Source organism: Haliaeetus leucocephalus, unplaced genomic scaffold, assembly GCF_000737465.1.
Source record: "Haliaeetus leucocephalus isolate CR32 unplaced genomic scaffold, Haliaeetus_leucocephalus-4.0 Scaffold273, whole genome shotgun sequence".
NCBI lineage: Eukaryota > Metazoa > Chordata > Aves > Accipitriformes > Accipitridae > Haliaeetus > Haliaeetus leucocephalus.
Genome location: NW_010972709.1, coordinates 9,331,589 through 9,350,127, shown reverse-complemented (window position 1 = coordinate 9,350,127; position 18,539 = coordinate 9,331,589). Strand labels below are relative to the sequence as shown.

Genomic DNA, 18,539 nt, shown 5'->3' with positions numbered 1-18,539 from the left:
CAAGGTATCACAAGGCTTTCTAGACATGTCAGGGCAAAGCCACCAACAACCTGGCTCGAGAGGCAGAAAATTAGGACAGGACCCACATTTCTGAAAACCCTTTGTAGGCTTTATTAAAAAGGAGATAAGGATGAAAAAGGTGACAAGATGCTTGACAGATATAAAATTATGAGAATCTAGCTTATCTCCTTCCACGTTGTCTTCTGTTCTTTGCTTTTTTGTTACAACAAATGTGGGAGACATCAGGGGAAATGTAAAGGCACAAGCACCAAGGACGTAGCACCAAGAAGGGAGGACTAGGAAGATGCTCAATAAAGGCTAAAAAAGTCTCTTTCCTAGCAGAGGCTGAGCGTGCTCGCTCTGGTCCAACGAAGCACTTAAGTGTGCGCCTAACTTAAATGTAACTTCCCTTGGGCTCTTCACAGGCTTAAAAGTTAAGCACATTCTCCAGCAATCTGCTACAGCAAGACCAGAGAAAATGAGAAGCTATTAAGGGACCTGAATCGTAGTCAACAGCAAGGTTAGCATGCTTTTGGAAAGCACCCTAGCCAAAGATTAACGCAATATGGCAATTTCCACTGACTTCGGAAAACTCTAAGCCATCAGAAAAAGCTTCTTAAATATAAAATACTATGTAAAAATATTTAGGTATTAAGAATATCACTATCAATTTCTCTTCACCTTCTTTCAGCTCAAGGTAGATAGAGCTTGAAGCAGACACATATTTACAGGTATGTGCAGAACTGGAACTCCCTTGTTTCAGTGTAAGCTGGTGCCAGCTTGAAAAAAATGCTGAATTCACTGTGTGCTGTGTCTTGATGTAGGAAACACTATCCTGCAGGCAAAGCACCAACCTCAAATGCCTAACGGTCAATTCCCACAAACAGCAAGGTAAGCCACAAATAGCTCCTACAATTCTGGCAAGACACTACAAAGACTGGTATTTGGCAAAGGAGTAAGAGCATGTCCCACCGCATATCTCTGCTGGGTTTGCTTCCCTCGTTAAAACTGGCATAACTTAACACTGTTCCTCTACATCACATCTGCCTGGTAGTGCCACAGGGGGCTGTGGTATCAGGGCTCTGAGGCAGCGCTTAAGATAAAGCATTCAGAGCAGCCCGTCCCTCGGTCAGGCTGTTTGCCCAGACCGATGGGCGCAGCCGCGCTCACAGGCTGCCTTTCCTGCTCTGCGTCCTTGTACAAGTCTAGGGTGAACCACAGACAGCACCGACGTCTCACAGAGCAGCTGATGACACTTTCTGGCTTAAAAAATTATTACTCTAATGATAGTGGAAGAAATTTAAATTTGAAATCCAAAGCACTGCAGGAAGTTGCAAGAGCACAGGAAAGGCATATTTAAGCATATACTCCCTACATAAACACACAGAGCTTAATTACAACAAAGCAAGAAGCAAACAACAATTAGTCTTTATTAACAATTAAAATCTCACTGCAGTGCTGGTTTTCCCCCTAGCGAGTTAATGCCTGTACAGTGAGAAGTAATGATAAATGGGCTTTTAAAATTGAAACTGATTCAGGATAAATATGAAAAGTGATTTCCACAAGAGGACTTAACATTTAAATTGAGCAGCATTTGCACCTTACTCAGACCCAAGCCTTGTAAAGCTTGCTAGCTCCCTCTACTGTCTTCATACTCTGAGCTGACTCAAAAGCTCGTTCCACACCCACGGAAAGCACGGGCAGGTGAGGGGTTTTTATGGGAAGTGTCCAGCACATTTGGTACAAGGATGGCTCATGGACCCTCTGCAGGAAGCAGTGAGGGGTGGCCACACGGCGATCTCCTGCTCAAACCCATCTCCTCCCTGAGCGCCGCTTCAGCCACCTCCAGCAGCACCTGCTCCGAGGAACAGCATTTATTTTACAGCCAATCCGCTTATTTATTATCCCCTCGTATCTTTCTCTTAAGAGACACTGGTTCAGGACATAAACTGAGGGTCAGCAGGGATCAACTAAACACTTTGCCTTTACACTGCCAGAGTTAGGATAAATACAGGTAAGATACAATTCCGTTTCCCCACCTCATTTCTGAAACATAAACAAGCAACCAGGCTGCAGGACGACTCGTCTCTTCCACTACATAGTTTGTAGGTCGCATACATTGACAAGGCTACAACACGTAGATTCAATGGCAGCTGACTCTTAGCGCGTTATTTTTCCATACCACTCCTACTTGGTTGAGAGTGGAACAGCAGTGCATTGCAGCACTGACGTGTTCAAAGAGCGTAACTCCTAGGTGAGAAAATTTACAGCGAACGCCCCTTTTTTTAAAGCACCACCCAACTTTGTATGGCAAATGTTAACACATGGCTCTTGCCAGTACAGCTCCTGGCAGAGCATGGCCCAGGTCGAGGTGGAACACTCTTAACCTGTACAACCTGCAAAGCAAACCAGACAGTTTCAAGGTTTTGTTACTTGAAGTACGAAGGTTGGGGGAGGCCCCAAACATGCACCAACCAGGATATCCTCCTGAACAGGGCAAGGGCACTCTTACAAGAGCTCTGAAAAACAGAGATAATCAAGCAGCACGCTATAATTATCAAGCATTGTTCTGATTCCCATTTAACATCTTTAGATACCAAGCTATTTTAAATAAACACACGCACATGATGCTGACAAAGTATTAGTCTCATTGTCTTCATACCCTCTGAGCTACCAAAGGATTGAGTAGTATTCCAGGCTAGAAGCCAGCAGCAAGTTTCACAAAGTTTCACAAAAGGTCATTCCCTTTTTCATTCCTAACCCAGGAACAACCTTGTTTCACCACAACGCTGAAGTGAATGCACGAGTACCTTCTGGCAATCCTCTGAAGTGGAGATGCTTTATGCTTGGAAAAGGCCAAAATTTCACAGCCCCATTTCTATCCAGATTTGGAGAGGTGGTCAGCTTTTTACACTTCACTATTTGAGGGAAAACAGGTAAAATTTCAGGTTGTGGAGCTCTCCTTGAACTTGACAGACAGCATAACATGCAACTGTATGGGGATTTGATTTCCTCAGGACTACAGCGCATAAAGGTCATTGCAATGACGGAGTACCTTCAGACAGCACATGTATCTAGAAATTCATTTCAGCAGTTCCTTAGCATCACTAATGTTACCAATTGCCAAGTCTATGGGAGTCTGAGGTTTAAACTAAAACTAAAGATTCTCCTTGGCACAGCAGCAGCAGCTGGATAAAGACAATTGCCTTTCGCCACCAGTTTACATACTGTTAGCTAAATGTGATCTGTAGGAAGATACTTCCAACAAATCAAGAATTCCATAAGGGATCAAAATTCTAAACATAAATACAATTAAAGCCTTCTAATATTAATGCACACTTTTTATTATATTAAAATCAGGCAATGGTCTGATACAATAAAAAGGCTGCTTATGGAATACTGTAATGTTAAACTTTAATTACAGAGGATGTTAAATCCTTACAACTAATATTTTCCTCAAAAGAGTTAATGGAAACATCAATTGTTCATTGACTTGATAGCTGCTGCTTTAAAATGTGTTTATTTTTAATTTTTCTTTTTTTCTTTTTTTTTTCTTTTTTTACACAAACACTGAATTTTTCATAAAACTTAGGACACACTAGGTCGGTTGTATGTAAGCTTGCATCCACATTTCAGCAGTTAGTGGTCCGAAACAGTAAACCAGAAAAGGCAGTGATTTGCCAGGATGCAAAGCCAATAAAGGTCCTCAATCTGCTGTATGCACTGCTTCCCCAAAATCTTCACTGAAGAGATTTCTCTTCTAAGACTTACAGAATCCTAATAAAATCTACTACACTGATTTGATTTGTCTGGAGTCATTACATCTTTAGAATGGCCAAACTTAAGTGCAACATTTTGTTAATTAACATTCTTGGGTCAATCCAAAGCACCAAAATAGAACTATTTGAGCTGGAGCGTGTGTTCAGAATCTCTATGTGCAGAGTTTCCCCATTAAAGTTTGGCAGCAGAAGATTTCGGCAATCCTGGTAAATTACTGCTCTTTTCACCATGTCAAAAGCCTATCTAATAACATCAGCCGTGGCCAGCTTGGCGGTGTGGCAGCAGTGCTGGAGGGACAGGGAAAATCCAAGTTTGCGAGCAGAATAGATACTCTTGTTTCCCAGGCTGGTGAAGACTAAATTTGTTGCAAAACCAAAATGATAAGCAAGAGGGAACAGGTCAAGTTATTGCCCCAACACTTACCCCTGCTGGCCAGGGGTGAGAAGAGTCACAAAGAGGGGCAAAAAGAAAGCAGCACCCCCACTAAAAGAGGGGAAGAGGGAAGAGATTAAAAGAACCCTGAATCCCTCACCCAAAGCCCATGTCACTGGTGAGGGGGACCAGGAAGAGAAATACAATCTATGCCTTGGCCAAAGGGAAGAAGGAAAGCTTGCCCTAGATTATCAGGGCATTTAAAAAACCCAAAAACAACCAAAAACAACCACAGTCACATTCAGCCTTTACTAGAGATAGCACAAAGGGAGGGATGACTGAGGTTAGCACACATCCCCACTAGTAGTCCATAAAGCCCAGTGTAGTACTGGAAGCAAAAACCTTTGTGTCTACTCTAATAAATAGCCCTGAGCTTCGACTCTATTGCAAAAGACAGAAAAAGAAAAAAAAACCCAGGCCAGACACACAGCAAGGTGATTGTGGGATGTATGCTTTCACAGTTAAGTTAGATGTGCCACACTGGTCTTGACAGTAATAAATTTAAATAGACTTTTCCTGATACCAGAAGTTCAGCTATGTGGACAGTGGTTACACGACAGGATTATTTGTTATAGCACAACTTATATTTCAAATGAAAAAAATTAGTATCATTTACAGTATCTCAAGAAAAACTTCCTTTGAATGGGAACTTCCTTTCCAGTATTTTGAGGTCTACAAGATGCATCTAGAAAATTTACTACTGTGGAAAATGAAGACAGCTTAAATTGAATAAGGGGGGCATGTTTGTGGTTTTTTTTTTAATTAATTGCTGTAACATTGTCCTTCAGGTGGCTGAGGAAGTTTCATATTTTCTTTAGACATCATTAGACGCCGAAGCTCTTGCAGAACAACTTTGATACTATAAGAATTCTGCCATTTTGCTAGGACTGATATGGCTCTGGGGTCCACCTAAAATAGACAAAAAGACCATTCCTGTCAGAATCGATACATTTGATATAATTAACTCCCCACACACACCCTCCAACTAAAGATCCTATAAGAAATCTGAGCAAGAGAAACCAAAGAATGCAAAAGAAGCAAGTGGTTTCCTAGAAGCGTAATAAAACCCCGCATGATGCAACTATTTGTGAGTTGCAAAAGGGCAGGAAAAGTCAATTCTACGTTTTGATTTCAGAACACACTTGGCTCGTACACTTTCCTCCTACCCCCTTTCCTTCTACTCAAAGAAAATGGCATCAGCAAGCAATAAATAGTTAAGCGAGTTGCAAGTATAAACAAAGCATTAATTGGAAGCTGCACATGAAAACCATGTTAAAATTAGTAAAAACCAAAGACTTACCACTCCATTAGAACTATTTACTCCATTCATATTAATTTTTGTTACAAATCTTACAAATGGAGGTGCTTCTGGATACTTAGGCCCACATTCTATTTTAAGGCTGTATATTCTGTTTTCATAAATTGTCTGGGGGAAAAGAAAGGGGGCAACAATTAAATCAGGCAGTTCAATAAGCATTTGGTTAAAACAGTGGTTACTTTAGGGACATGTAAACTACTAAACATAAGGGCACCCACTTATACACTATGCTGGCTACCTCTGTTTCGGGTTCATTTTATAATATTCAGAGTATCAAATGTTACCTCTTCAGGGTAATAAATTCTACTGGTCTTTTAAGCATCAAATCTTCATATAAGGAATGAAACCGGTACTGCTTCCCATTCACCAACTGAAATGATATTTTTAATCATCATACAGCTCAGATACCTACTTTTTAACCAATCTTTACAAAGCAGCTTTGTTTTATCAGTTTACTGATCACACACACTACCTTGAAATTGAAGCCACAGCTTTAGCTTAGGCAACTATCTGAAGTCAGCCTGTCCTAGAACTGCACTTGAAAAATATTCTTTGGTCATAAACCAATGTGCCAGTTCTCAGAAAGGGGAACACTCCAAGATTCAACACATTGCAAAGTACATCCTGATCCCAAACAGCATTATCACTTTGTCTCCACCGCAGTAACACTCTGTTACACTTAACAGCTAATAGAAATCATGGATCATGAGTTTTTAACTAACCAATCAATGGGTATAGAAGAGAGACAAACGTTAACAAGGCTACACTGATTCTTCAGTATTTAAAATTAATTAAAAGAAACAACAACAACAATGTTATTTTGCGGTCTGAGAATAACTACTTTTGATGTACTGATCTGGTGCAGCCTGGCACAGAGCTCCAGCTAAGCTGGGCAATATAGGCAGCTGGCAGAAATATACAACAGGAACAGGATCATAATGGAGAAGTTCAGGCAGTCAAGCTCTCCCGATTTAGAGCTTCTAACACAATTTCCTGCACCCTCAACATTGCAATGAACATTAAATTCACAAGGCAGAGACCATGAGCAAAGATCCAGGTGAACATGCGAGCGCAGATGCCCAGAAGCAGCCAGCAGCTCTTGCTCACTTGTGGCAGCAGAGCACCATGGCCCCATCAGGATCTTAAGAATGGTTGCCCAACGTACAAAAACTTCTCACTATAAAACTCCATCCAATCCCTTTCAAGGGCCTGTTATGCCCCTGAACATCTTAATATTTTCCTTAATATTAATGGGCATTTTGATGCAAACCACTACCAAAAATATAAGAACTGACTTCCTGATTCAGCTGCTGTTCTCATCTGGGCAAATGAAGTGGCTTTAAACCAGCCTGCAGCCACCCGTGGTGGGACCAGCACCTGGCCAGTGCTGGCTGGCAGTGGTACCTCTCGGTTACTCCTCCAGCACCTCAGCCAGACAGCCTTTCAGATGCCCAGCCAGGGTGATGACAAACTGAATGCTGTCACAAAGTTTTGGGGAAAAAAAGTCATCTGTCAGCTCTGCTTGGCCTGCCCAGGTCTCCTGATCGAGCCCCTGAGCATGCCTTGCACACAGAGGAATTAACAGCCCAGAGGTTTGTGCAGTTTTTTAGGGTCTTTGCAAATAGCCACACCACATTAAGACTAGTGAATGGAAAGCCTTGACTGTGCACATGTCTAGAGCCGATATAAAATATGTGCACGTAAAGCTGAAGTTTTGACAGTGCCACTGTTTTTAAATAGCTTGTATAAACAAGATGAATCACTGGCTGCAAAATCATCCGCACAAAGTCTGGAAAGGAGAAGCATGCTTCCATGTATGGTAGCAGGGACACTCAAAGCAGCAGCACATCTAACTCTGCACCACAGTTCATTTTCCCTCTGGGATGCCCAGTGTAAGATTCTTCCACCTGCTACAAGTGTGACTGCTTTCTACTCAGAAGGAAATAGGATTGAAAATTTTTTTTCCAGAGCCAGTATTGCCACATCCTATTAAGAAAAAAAAATGGTAATAATATAACTGAGTATGAACAGTGCTAAAAGCAGGACAACCACTTAGCAAACAAGAATGACTGAAAGTTCCCAGAATCTCTCGCAATACAGCCTGTTGCTTTCAAGCAATAAGCTAAAAAGAAGTCAAGACACTTTTGGAAAAAAATCTATATTCATAAGTGTGTCAGAAACACAAAAGAGGCACAGCTGAATCATCTTCTGTGATAGTCCTCTAGCCCTGGTTAGCAGTATGACATGAACTAAAAATTTCTATCACTGCTGACAAGTCAGCACGTGCCTGTTTGCACATTTCAGTTTCTATTTAATTTTCTAAATTAGATTTCAAGGTTGCTTAAATTTTCCATAAAGTGTATGCACACAGTGAGCTTTCTTCACAGTTTTAATGCAGGCTCATTAACACTCTCCTTACGTTCTAAAATTAAATGCCCTTCTAGAAAATGATTTGGGCATATCATAAACGAAATGCTCAGGAATGGGGAGATATTAACAATGGCAGACAAAAAGTAAACACCACTTCTGGATGAGATAGAAAATACTGCACGTGTAATGCCATTATAATATAAATTCTTGTACTACCTCACTGTATGTCAGAAAAGGCAACTGACAGAATGGAAACACATAGGGCAGTAGCATGATTAAAGGTCTGTAAAGGTTTCCATACAATAGATTGAGAACACTGGAATTACTGAGAAGTGGTACTGAGGCCAGATATAGAAGACAACATCTACTATTGCAGGAAGGAGAATCAACTGCTCACACTTCATGGTAAGGATATTAAGGAAACAGAACAGAGATACACAGTGAAACTGGAGACAACAGACAAGTTTTGGTTTCAGAATACATACAATACACAATACATACATACAATGCACAGTTAAGACCTTAAGTTCACTACCAGAGTGGAGACCCACAGTTTAGTAGGGCTTGGAGGGGAGAAGAGAGAGAGAACGCAACAATACTACCAAAGAGACCAGTAGCATTATAAGAAGCTACTTTGGGAGAGAACATTCAGAGAAGAAACTGAATTCATTAAAATTTGAGTTTCCTGAGTTAGCTGAAACTCTACAAGAGCAAGTCAGTACTGCTGCAATAAAAACCAACCCATAAACTCAACAAGAAACAGCAGAAAGACTAGCAGTACTGAACAAAACATCCACGTTTTACCTACATTAGCTCCATATGTAATCTCACTAGCCGAAGGATTTTAAACCTTGCTGTATTCAAGAGTACAGGATACTAGAATCCTGGAATCTCAAAAGTTATGTCTTAATGAATCTGTAAATATAAAGCAGACATGTAACAAAACTAACCAGAGAAATGCACTAAAAATATTCCAAATTATAAGCAAAAAGACATATAGATACATGAAACCCATTAAAATACGGAACTTGAACCTTCAACATAAATCACTCGCTAAAGTGTTTTTTCACCCATTTGTGTTTTGTTTGTTTTCTACTTCAGTGGTTAGATTAAGAGAGGAAAAGGCGGAAGAAAAAAAAACCCAACAGTACTATTTTAATATTTACGTGGATACTTACTCTTGGAGGCCCAATAATCATTCCTGTCCATCTTGTAAGTGTCATATCTTCATCATCTTCAAGGCCCCAGCTAACTGTTCCATCACCTACTCCTTTCTGACCTTCTTCAAGTTCTTCCAACAGACGAAAATTACGAGGAACTTTTACTCCTGAAAACAATCATAAAAATACTTTGAGTTGAGAAATCTAGTAAAGAAATAAAGCTAGTGTAATTTCACTGATACTTTTGGTAATTCTACGGAAAATACTTTGGGTAAAAACCATAAAAATATCAGTATTTTTTGAATGACAATCTTTCAAGACTTTATGAAAAAGATATCCCCATATTTAGCCTAGATTTTACAAGCAAAATCAAGGTATCCACAACTAAACATGCTATAAGGCTAACAGGCCAGATATTAGGGCAGGCAGTAAAATGGAAGGAAATCTCTGTCCATTCAGAGATACACACAGTATTATGGAGCTCTAATTAGCGCTTGTCTATATGATTTATAGTATAAACATTTAGAAGATTCTACAAAATGACACCATGAGAGGCTTGACATCACTCAACTCACTCAGAGCTTTTAAAAATACCATTCAAAGCAAATGAAACTCTTTCATAACATTAGTAGGTTAATCTGAAGTTAAATTTAAGTGGGCTTTGTCAGCAGCAATAGCATCCTTTGTACTTATGACCTCCACCACCGAGGAAGTTCAGCACTTCTTAATTGCTGGCACATTTATCCTCAAAATAGGGAAATTTTCTTATCCCCGTGTGCTGGTTTTGGCTGGGATAGAGTTAATTTTCTTCCAGTAGCTAGTATGGGGCTATGTTTTGGATTTGTGCTGAAAACAGTGTTGATAACACAGGGATATTTTCGTTACTGCTGAGCAGTGCTTGCACAGAGTCAAGGGCTGTTCTGCTTCTCTCACCCCCCCACCAGCGAGGAGGCTGGGGGGGCACAAGGAGTCGGGAGGGGACGCAGCCGGGACAGCTGACCCCAACTGACCCAAGGGGTATCCCAGACCATAGGACGTCATGCTCGGCATATAAAGCTGGGGGAAGAAGAAGGAAGGGGGGGGACATTTGGAGTGATGGTGTTTTTTCTTCCCAAGTCACTGTCACACATGTTGGAGCCCTGCTTTCCTGCAGATGGCTGAACACCTGCCTGCCGATGGGAAGTGGGGAATGAATTCCTTGTTTGCTTTGCTTGCGTGCGCGGCTTTTGCTTTCCCTATTAAACTGTCTTTATCTCAATCCGCAAGTCTTCTCACTTTTACTCTTGCAATTCTCTCCCCTATCCCATCGGGGCAGGGGAGTGAGCGAGCAGCTGTGTGGGGGTTGGTTGCCAGCTGGGGTTAAACCACAACACCCCATTACATTAATGGAAAACAATGGCATAGAGAGCTTAGGTGACATATGCAAGGTCACACACTAAGTCCGTGGTGAAGGAGGATCTTGAATCCACGCCACAGGGGACTTAATTACTCATATTCTACAAGGTATCCATACCTCAGTCATCACAAAACATAAATGCACTCTAGGCCACCACTTCTCCTTTGCATTGGGTTTGCGTAGCAAGGTTTTGGTAGCAGGGAGGCTACAGGGGCAGCTTCTGTGAGCAGCTGCTAGAAGCTTCCCCCATGATAGAGCCAAGGCCAGCTGGCTCCAAGACGGACCTGCCGCCAGCCAAGGCCGAGCCCATCGGCGACAGCGGTGGCGCCTCGAGGAGAACACATTTAAGAAGGGAAAAACAAAGCTGCTGCAGCACAGAAACCGCAGGCAGAGAGAGGAGTGAGAACATGTGAGAGAAACAACCCTGCAGACACCAAGGTCAGTGAAGAAGGAAGGGGAGGAGATGCTCCAGGCGCTGCAGCGGAGATTCCCCTGCAGCCCATGGGGAAGACCATGGCGAGGCAGGCTGTCCCCCTGCAGTCCATGGAGGTCCACAGGGGAGCAGATCTCCACCTGCAGCCCGGGGAGGACCCCACGCTGAAGTAGGGGGATGCCCAAAGGAGGCTGTGACCCCGTGGGAAGCCCGCGCTACAGCAGGCTCCTGGCAGGACCTGTGGCCCCATGGAGAGAGGAGCCCACGCTGGAGCAGGTTTTCTGGCAGGACTTGTGACCCCACGGGGGACCCACGCTGGAGCAGTCTGTGCCTGAAGGACTGCAGCCCGGGGAAGGGACCCACGCTGGAGCAGTTCATGAAGAACTGCAGCCTGTGGGAAGGACCCACACCGGAGAGGTTCATGGAGGACTGCCTCCCATGGGAGGGACCCCACGCTGGAGCAGGGGAAGAGTGTGAGGAGTCCTGCCCCTGAGGAGGAAGGAGCAGCAGCAACTGATGGCAACCCCCATTCCCCATCCCCCTGTGCCACTGTGGGGGAGGAGGTAGAGAAAATCGGGAGTGGAGTTAAGCCTGGGGAGAAGGGAGGGTTGGGGGGAAGGTGTTTTAAGATTTGTTTGGTTTTATGTCTTACTACCCTACTCTGACTTGATTGATAATAAATTAAATTACTTTTCCCTAAGTCTAGTCTGTTTTGCCCATGGCTGTAATTTCTGAGTGATGTCCCTGTCCTTATCTCGACCCATGAGCCTTTTGTTGTATTTTCTCTCTCCTGTCCAGCTGAGGAGGGGAGTGACAGAGGGGCTTTGGTGGGCACCTGGTGTTCAGCCAGGGTCAACCCACCACATCCTTCCAGGTACCTGTGTGAAGCATATCTCTCTCTAACAACAACGAAATTATTGCCAGCATATATTTAATAAAGTTATTTTCACCTGACATACAAAAAGGTTGGATCTGGGGTTTGGAGTTTCCCCCCCCCGAATAGTATGAAGTTAACTATTAATAAGCCAGTAAAAACAGAAAATCATAATTAATCCCTTTCTTCACTGTCACTTATTTAGTACAGCAGAAAGAGAATGGGAAATCAGCCTTTCAGTGTATAAAGTGAACCCAGCAAACTTCTCAGTCAGAAGCCGTGGCACTGAACTCTAAGAACATCAGAAAGGGACTAAGGGCTTTGAAAATCATCTCTGTAGCTGCTTGGCAGTGTGGAAAATGCAGGAGATTTAAGGTATTGTGAAATGTAGCAGTGCTTAAAATCGAGTAACTCTGGTAGCTTTAAAATCCCTTTTAAACATATTAATGACCTAAAGAAGCTAAATGTCAGTGATGATTTTGCTGCAGAATCAGAGCTGCCCAAATTTCATTCACTACAAAGCAAACATAAAAAAAAGCAAATTACTAAAGGAATTAGTTTGTTGGCCAGTTTCATACACATCTAACATAATCATGTTCAGGAATATTCTGGGGAAACGTGATTCAGTAACACAGCTGTAGCAACAGTATGAGGAGAAACCTGGAATCAAAAAAGCAGCATCAGAAGACACCAGACCTGCACTGGCTATACCAAACCACACATATGGGGGCTGTTGAGCATGACTCAAATACAACTCCATGCCAAATCTACATCTTCAACTCCCAGCGAGACCGTGCTGTTACCATGGCTGCTGAGTAATACAAATCTTTGGCTGCGAAAGAAAATGAGTCAGTTGGGCCGGTGAAGCCATCGCCCTAAGATTAACTGAGCCCCAAACCCTTGGTGGCAACAGGACCTCTTGGGGACCACTATCACCTCCCCTGCATGAAAACCTCCAGTGTTTCCCCTCCCAGCAAGTCTTAAAAGTACAAAGTATGTATCTTGCGTACCTCGGGCATATGAAGGTTCAAGTATGCAGTTCATACCTGAATCATGACAGATTAGCCATCCCATTTTTAATTACATTCCCAATGCTCTCCAGCTGTAGTTAGGAGAGGCAGAGAAGAGAGCAGTCTAGCTCCAACGCAGGGGATAAGAGAGCTGGGGGACAAGAGAAACAGATGGAGTACGAGTTGAAGGACAAGGTGGCACCTTTACTTACACACACACTACCTATTTCGCTATTTTTGCTGCAGTGGATGCATGGGAGAGCTGGAGATGGGGAATGACTCACAGCTGTGCGATGCCTAAAGCTGCTGTCTGGGCGTCAGCCCTGCCTGCGGGCACCCCGGAAAAGAAACAGCCAGGGAAGAATGACAAACAAAAGGTCCTTCTGGAGGGTGAACTCCACCCTTCGGTCTGACACAGCAGCTCTTCAACAACGCGGGTGATGCCGCAAAGGAAGCCATCCGTGGCTATTATTAGAAACCCAACCTGAGCCTCTCCCCGCTCACAGAAGCGATAAGCTGAAGCCAGCAGAATACCTGCCTCAAATGTGTCATGTTGCCAAAAAATACTCTCTCTTCTGGACCACAACACCACAATGCTTCATCTCAGTCTCCATACTTCAGTACTTGATAATACCACTTCATATTTACCAGTGGTGCAAAGACAATTTACTGATATTTGATTAGACCAAAACAAATAACCGAGGAGGAATCAGCTTTATGGCAAGCAGACACAGGCCAGACACCAAAGAAGGAAACAAAAAATATTGCCTGTCTACCCTTCCTCTGAGCATCACGCACCCTGTTCACCGAGTGAGGCAGGAATCCTGTGCAAAGAAAATTAAGCGATCATGTAATTAAAAATTACATCATCACATATATATTCGAGGAGGCCACAGCCAAGGCTGAAAGGCAGCCTTAATTCTGACATTTGCTAACCAGAGCTAGGTTTGGCATTACAACCTTACGGGAAGAGAAGGCAACTTTATTCCCGAGCTCTCCCCAGATACAGCTGCTCTGATTCACCATGAATCAGAGCCATAAAGGAGTCACACAGGATTTTAGAGTTCTCTGATAAGTCTAAGGTCTACAGAGAGCTAGCTAGTCATATCGTGCACTGGCTCCTATCACACAGAAAACATTAACATCATTTATTATTAATTCCACAGCAACTGCTCACCTGTGAGCACTACCGGAGCATCAGTGGCAAAGGGAGGTGCGAAAAGCGAAGTACGTATAGTTGAGTTCTATGCGCTCCACAGTAAATAAAATAATTATGAGAGATGATTGATCACTTTACAATGAACCGCACTGTCGAACAGCATCATTGCCTTCTAAAAATGTTTTATCCCTATGCTAAAGCTCAGAGGAAGACCAGCACCTCAGCCACTACAGAAGGCAAGTTCAGAGTCACATCAAAGATGGTAATTCAGCTCCCTCCCTGACACATTCTCAGGAGATTCAACAGGAAGAAAAACACACATATACATATAAAGACTATGGCCATATGATCATAAATGCTTTAAATATTTAAATTTCTAAATAACCTGCCCTTAAGTAAGGCAGAATAAAAGACCAGATTCACCCTTCTGGTCAGCCTGGAAAGATGCACAAAGCCATTAAGCCAACCCCATCTCCTCTTCATCTGCAATGGCCTGGAGCACTCACGGTCAGCCACCACATCCTGCTGGGACCCAAACCTCAGAAACCACGCAAGCTTTATCACTTGTGGTCGTACACAAACATACCATCGTCATGTTTGCTGTCCACCAAGATTCCTAGAGAGCGATCTGATCTCTTCTAGGCATACACGGTTATTTGCCAAATAACTTCCATGGCTAAACCATGGCAGATTCAGAGTTAGGAGATGTCCTGCACCAGCTGACACAACCATGAGTCAACTGCGTGTCATCCTCCCACCCCCCAATAAATACCTTGCATAATCTTTTCAGTGTAGCAATGGAGACTTTCAAGGCAGTAACCAAACAAACCTGTTTTTCTAAGAGTCCTTCATTTAACGCAAGAAAAGCTAAATAAAGCAAGAGACAATTAAAAAGTAATCAGGTTGTTGGAAGTACTTTCAGTTATGCATTTTAATTTAGCCTTTGCTATGGTTCAAGAAGACTCTCAAATAGCAGCTCCATTTGATACGAAAATACAATCATATCTATAGAATTGCTTCACTTGCAGCTTGCCTGACTGCACAGAAATACTCCCAGAAATGGAACTGAAAAAACATTTCAGAGCAAAAGGAGGTATTTACTATTAATTGCAACAGCAAACTTATGAAAGCTAAATTAATAACTGTACTGACAAGGTAAGATCTGGTCAGAATCTCACTAAGTTCAGTTCTGCACTAGGGAAGAACAGAATTATTCCCGGAAGACAGTTAAATGCCAACCTGGACTTTTAAAGACCTTAAAGCACTCAGATTTACTTTATATCGCAGCATTAATAAAGATACACAGATACACAAACATGTCTTACGATAGTTTTAAGAGTGATCTTACCAGTCGGAGATTTTTCTCATCTTAAATTTACATTCACGTGAAGTACACAGTATGTTTTTAACAAGTTAAAACCAACACTTTCTGACAGACTATGCTTTTTAATCTTTTAATTTTCCCCAGTTATATAGTGGAAGCAATTCCAAATTCAGAAACTTTATCAAGCTGAAAACAGCACAGTGAAACCAGTGAAACAAAGTGGACAATATGCCTTTGAGAGTAGATCCTCTTCTTCAATCTTTTTCAACAGTGTCAGTAGAACAAAATATACACCTCTCACAAAAACTTTAAGAATACATTCCTCTCTCCTTTCTAAAGTGAAATCAAATTACAAGCATTTCTCTTCAGGATTAAAGCGCAAATATACTGCACAGAACACCTCAGCAAAGCACACAGAAAATGCACTTCACTCGTTAGGGGCTCTAAAAAGAGGAACTGTCTTTTTGCTGAAGGTTTCTTGACATCTTCACCAATAACAGCCAACTTATCAAATTGGCCTTTCTGCTTTCTGGACTAGTTCCTGATTTACAGTAGCTCAAGTGAACTGAAATAAAATAGCTTTAAACACCTCTGTTGCTTAATATGTTAAAGCCCCTTCTGTTGCTTGTTTTTGTGTATTTGATGTTCAGCCGTAATTACATCTTTTCCAATATATTTCTCATCTTTTGCAGAGATTTCAACTACTGAAAATTTGATAGCTTACCCTGCAATTGTAAAAAATAAGTAAATCATTCCTTGTCACAATGGTATATAAAGTTTCTGAAGTGATGGAATATTTAAAACTGAAAAAAGGCTTTCAGCAACTGTCATAAAAACTTTCAGGAGACAGGAGCTTTAGATTTCTTGCATCATCTTTATAGTCATGATTTCCACTCTGATAATGCAGACTGATACTGAGAGGTTTTGCAGATCCAACATAACACCCTGAGCACTTGAAACAATCTGAAGTGTTTTCTCTGTGTAAGCTAGGTTCTGTCTTTCAATACTTTAAGCACATTACTTGGAAAGAGATCACTTTAAAACATTTGTCTGAGGTAGAGTGGCAGTATCATTGAGGTCTGAAGCCAAATAAAGCTTTCCAGCAGCAGAAGAGTTAGAATCAGATGCATTCTGTGGCTTGTATCACAGCTGAAAAGCAAAACATTACCAGCTCAGCTAGAAGTTACTCTAGAAAATAAGTCACCCTGAACTAGCATCCTGGACAAAAATCTTTACACTAAATCTCACCAGCAGAAAACCCACCATTTCCTCTTTGCGTTGTGAAAAGGAACAGTTGTTACTGACCGAGAGCTGAGCGCTCTCCTCCAGCTGCCTCTTCTACCCACAAAGTATCGCTAGATTTTCTAAAATTCACACCACCCAACAAAAAGTGAATGCACAAGCAGGTTCACTGATTTTAAGATAAGCTTTGAAGAGCAAGACACCACATTGACAGACTAAAGCAAAGTTACCTGTTCAGTACGGGACTCCAGTTTTAACACCAGAGCTGACAAGCGCAGGTGGGGAGCGGCAGAGGCAGGATGCATGCCGATCCGGGCTTTGCTTCTGGGCCAGGCCCAGGTCAGACTTGGGAGGGAAGTGCACAAACTAATCAGTAGGTAGAAACAGAGTAATTTCATCTTGACTTGCAATAGTTAAAAAAACACCCTTACAATGTGAAAATCCCAACCTTCATACACCTTATAAAATTTGTCAGTATTATATCTTCTATGATCCTTACCTACTTACATATTTAATACACTAATGAATAATTTTAAATTCTCAGCCAGAATAGCATTTTTCAAATATATTATGTAATTTATATCATTATACATGAAGAGATTCAACTGAGTATCTTCTTGCAAGAGTTTTGAACTATTTACCTTTTTATTTAATCTACTGCCTCCTGCCATTATAATACACAAAGAAGCTCTGCAATCAACTCCTTTAGCACCCCCTATTTCACGTGCTTTTATAGTCCATCTTATTTAAGAAGGCATAATTCATCTTCCCATTTTCTCTTCAATTATTTTTTTCCCTTGAGTATTTTACTTACAGACTTAGAAAGTACTTGGTGGCTGGCAATATTTATTTTGAGATAACAATGACTATTGTATGCAGTGCACTCCAAAGGAGATATCACGGTCCATTTGTAGAGGCAGGGCACACCTTCTATATCCTTCAATACACAGTTTCTTCTTCACTGTAATGTCTCATTTGCTTTTCACAAGTGTCACTTTGAGTTTACAGTGATGTTATAGGTTCCCCAACAATTACAAATATATACTTTTAATATACTGTACTAAAACCTATCTGTGCTCTTCTCTCTGTTAGGAGCATTAAGCCACATATCAGCACTACCATGACTGTACACCTAATGAATTGTCCTTCTGGAGTTCTTCACATTCCTCTGACTTTGAGTAACTTAAATCTGGGCAAATCATTTTACTACTCAGATCTTCCAGGCTGTTGGTAAACACAGTGTCTATCACAGCCCTGCAACAGACCCCCTAAAAGGACCTATGAGAGAAAAGTGGGTTAAATGAAGTCATTAAACTTTTCCCAGGATAAAAGTTAAAGAAACAAGATTCCACAGGCCAACATGGTCAGGTTTTGACTCATTACAATACCAACTCTACAGTGACGTGGAGCAGGCTCCTGCAGCCTAACTGCAACATACTCCACGAAGCCCAACTTCCCTGTGGGGGGACGGAGTACATGAGCCTCTGAGCCCTTGATTTCTTGGCTAGATCACGTCTGGTACCTGAGCCAGCTGAGCGTTCCCGCATGACATTTCAGTCTGAAGGATGGACAGACATACGCTTACAGTTTGGGTGTTTGTAGTCTTCTATGAAGAGCCTTATTAGAATGATTAAAGTCAACCCTTGTCTTTTTATTCATATATTAATTGTGTGTGTGTGAAACCCACATCATCAGCAACACAGAATTCTCCTCTATGTAAGTGATACTGGTGGACCTTGCATCATAACATTTCTTCCAGGTAAGGGTTGTTTTTCACCCTGTTAATTATTTTACCTGTTTATTAGATACAAATATAAGGCTTACCAGTCTAATTCCCAGGACCAGCAGCACTATGACTTTTTTAAGTTACAGGGACATTTGGTACCATTTCTTCCTCTGGGTCAGTAGCTGCTTTTAAAGAAAGACTGAGTATTTTTCATCCTCAACCTCTGTTTAAGCTCCTTTGCTGAACTACTATAAACTCAGGATATCAAACATATTTGAGTGTTTTATAAACAAATATGAATACATTAAGATTCCA

General features: G+C 41.8%; 1 protein-coding gene across 2 annotated transcripts; it reads right to left on the bottom strand.

Moving 5' to 3' along the window:
* Positions 1-3,294: 3,294 nt before the first annotated feature.
* On the bottom strand, positions 3,295-18,078 carry UBE2V1 (ubiquitin-conjugating enzyme E2 variant 1). 2 transcript variants are annotated; one of them, XM_010569655.1, is made up of 5 exons: positions 16,729-18,078; positions 14,762-14,799; positions 9,079-9,227; positions 5,513-5,638; positions 3,295-5,121 (listed from the first exon to the last, which is right to left on the bottom strand). In XM_010569655.1, exons 3-5 carry the CDS (start codon positions 9,121-9,123, stop codon positions 4,975-4,977), a joined length of 318 nt encoding a protein of 105 aa, XP_010567957.1. In that variant the 5' UTR covers positions 9,124-9,227; positions 14,762-14,799; positions 16,729-18,078; the 3' UTR covers positions 3,295-4,974. The 2 variants fall into 2 exon arrangements, with proteins under 2 accessions (XP_010567957.1, XP_010567956.1); XM_010569654.1 differs by lacking the exons at positions 14,762-14,799; positions 16,729-18,078 and adding an exon at positions 14,705-14,750.
* Between the last annotated feature and the right edge of the window lie 461 nt (positions 18,079-18,539).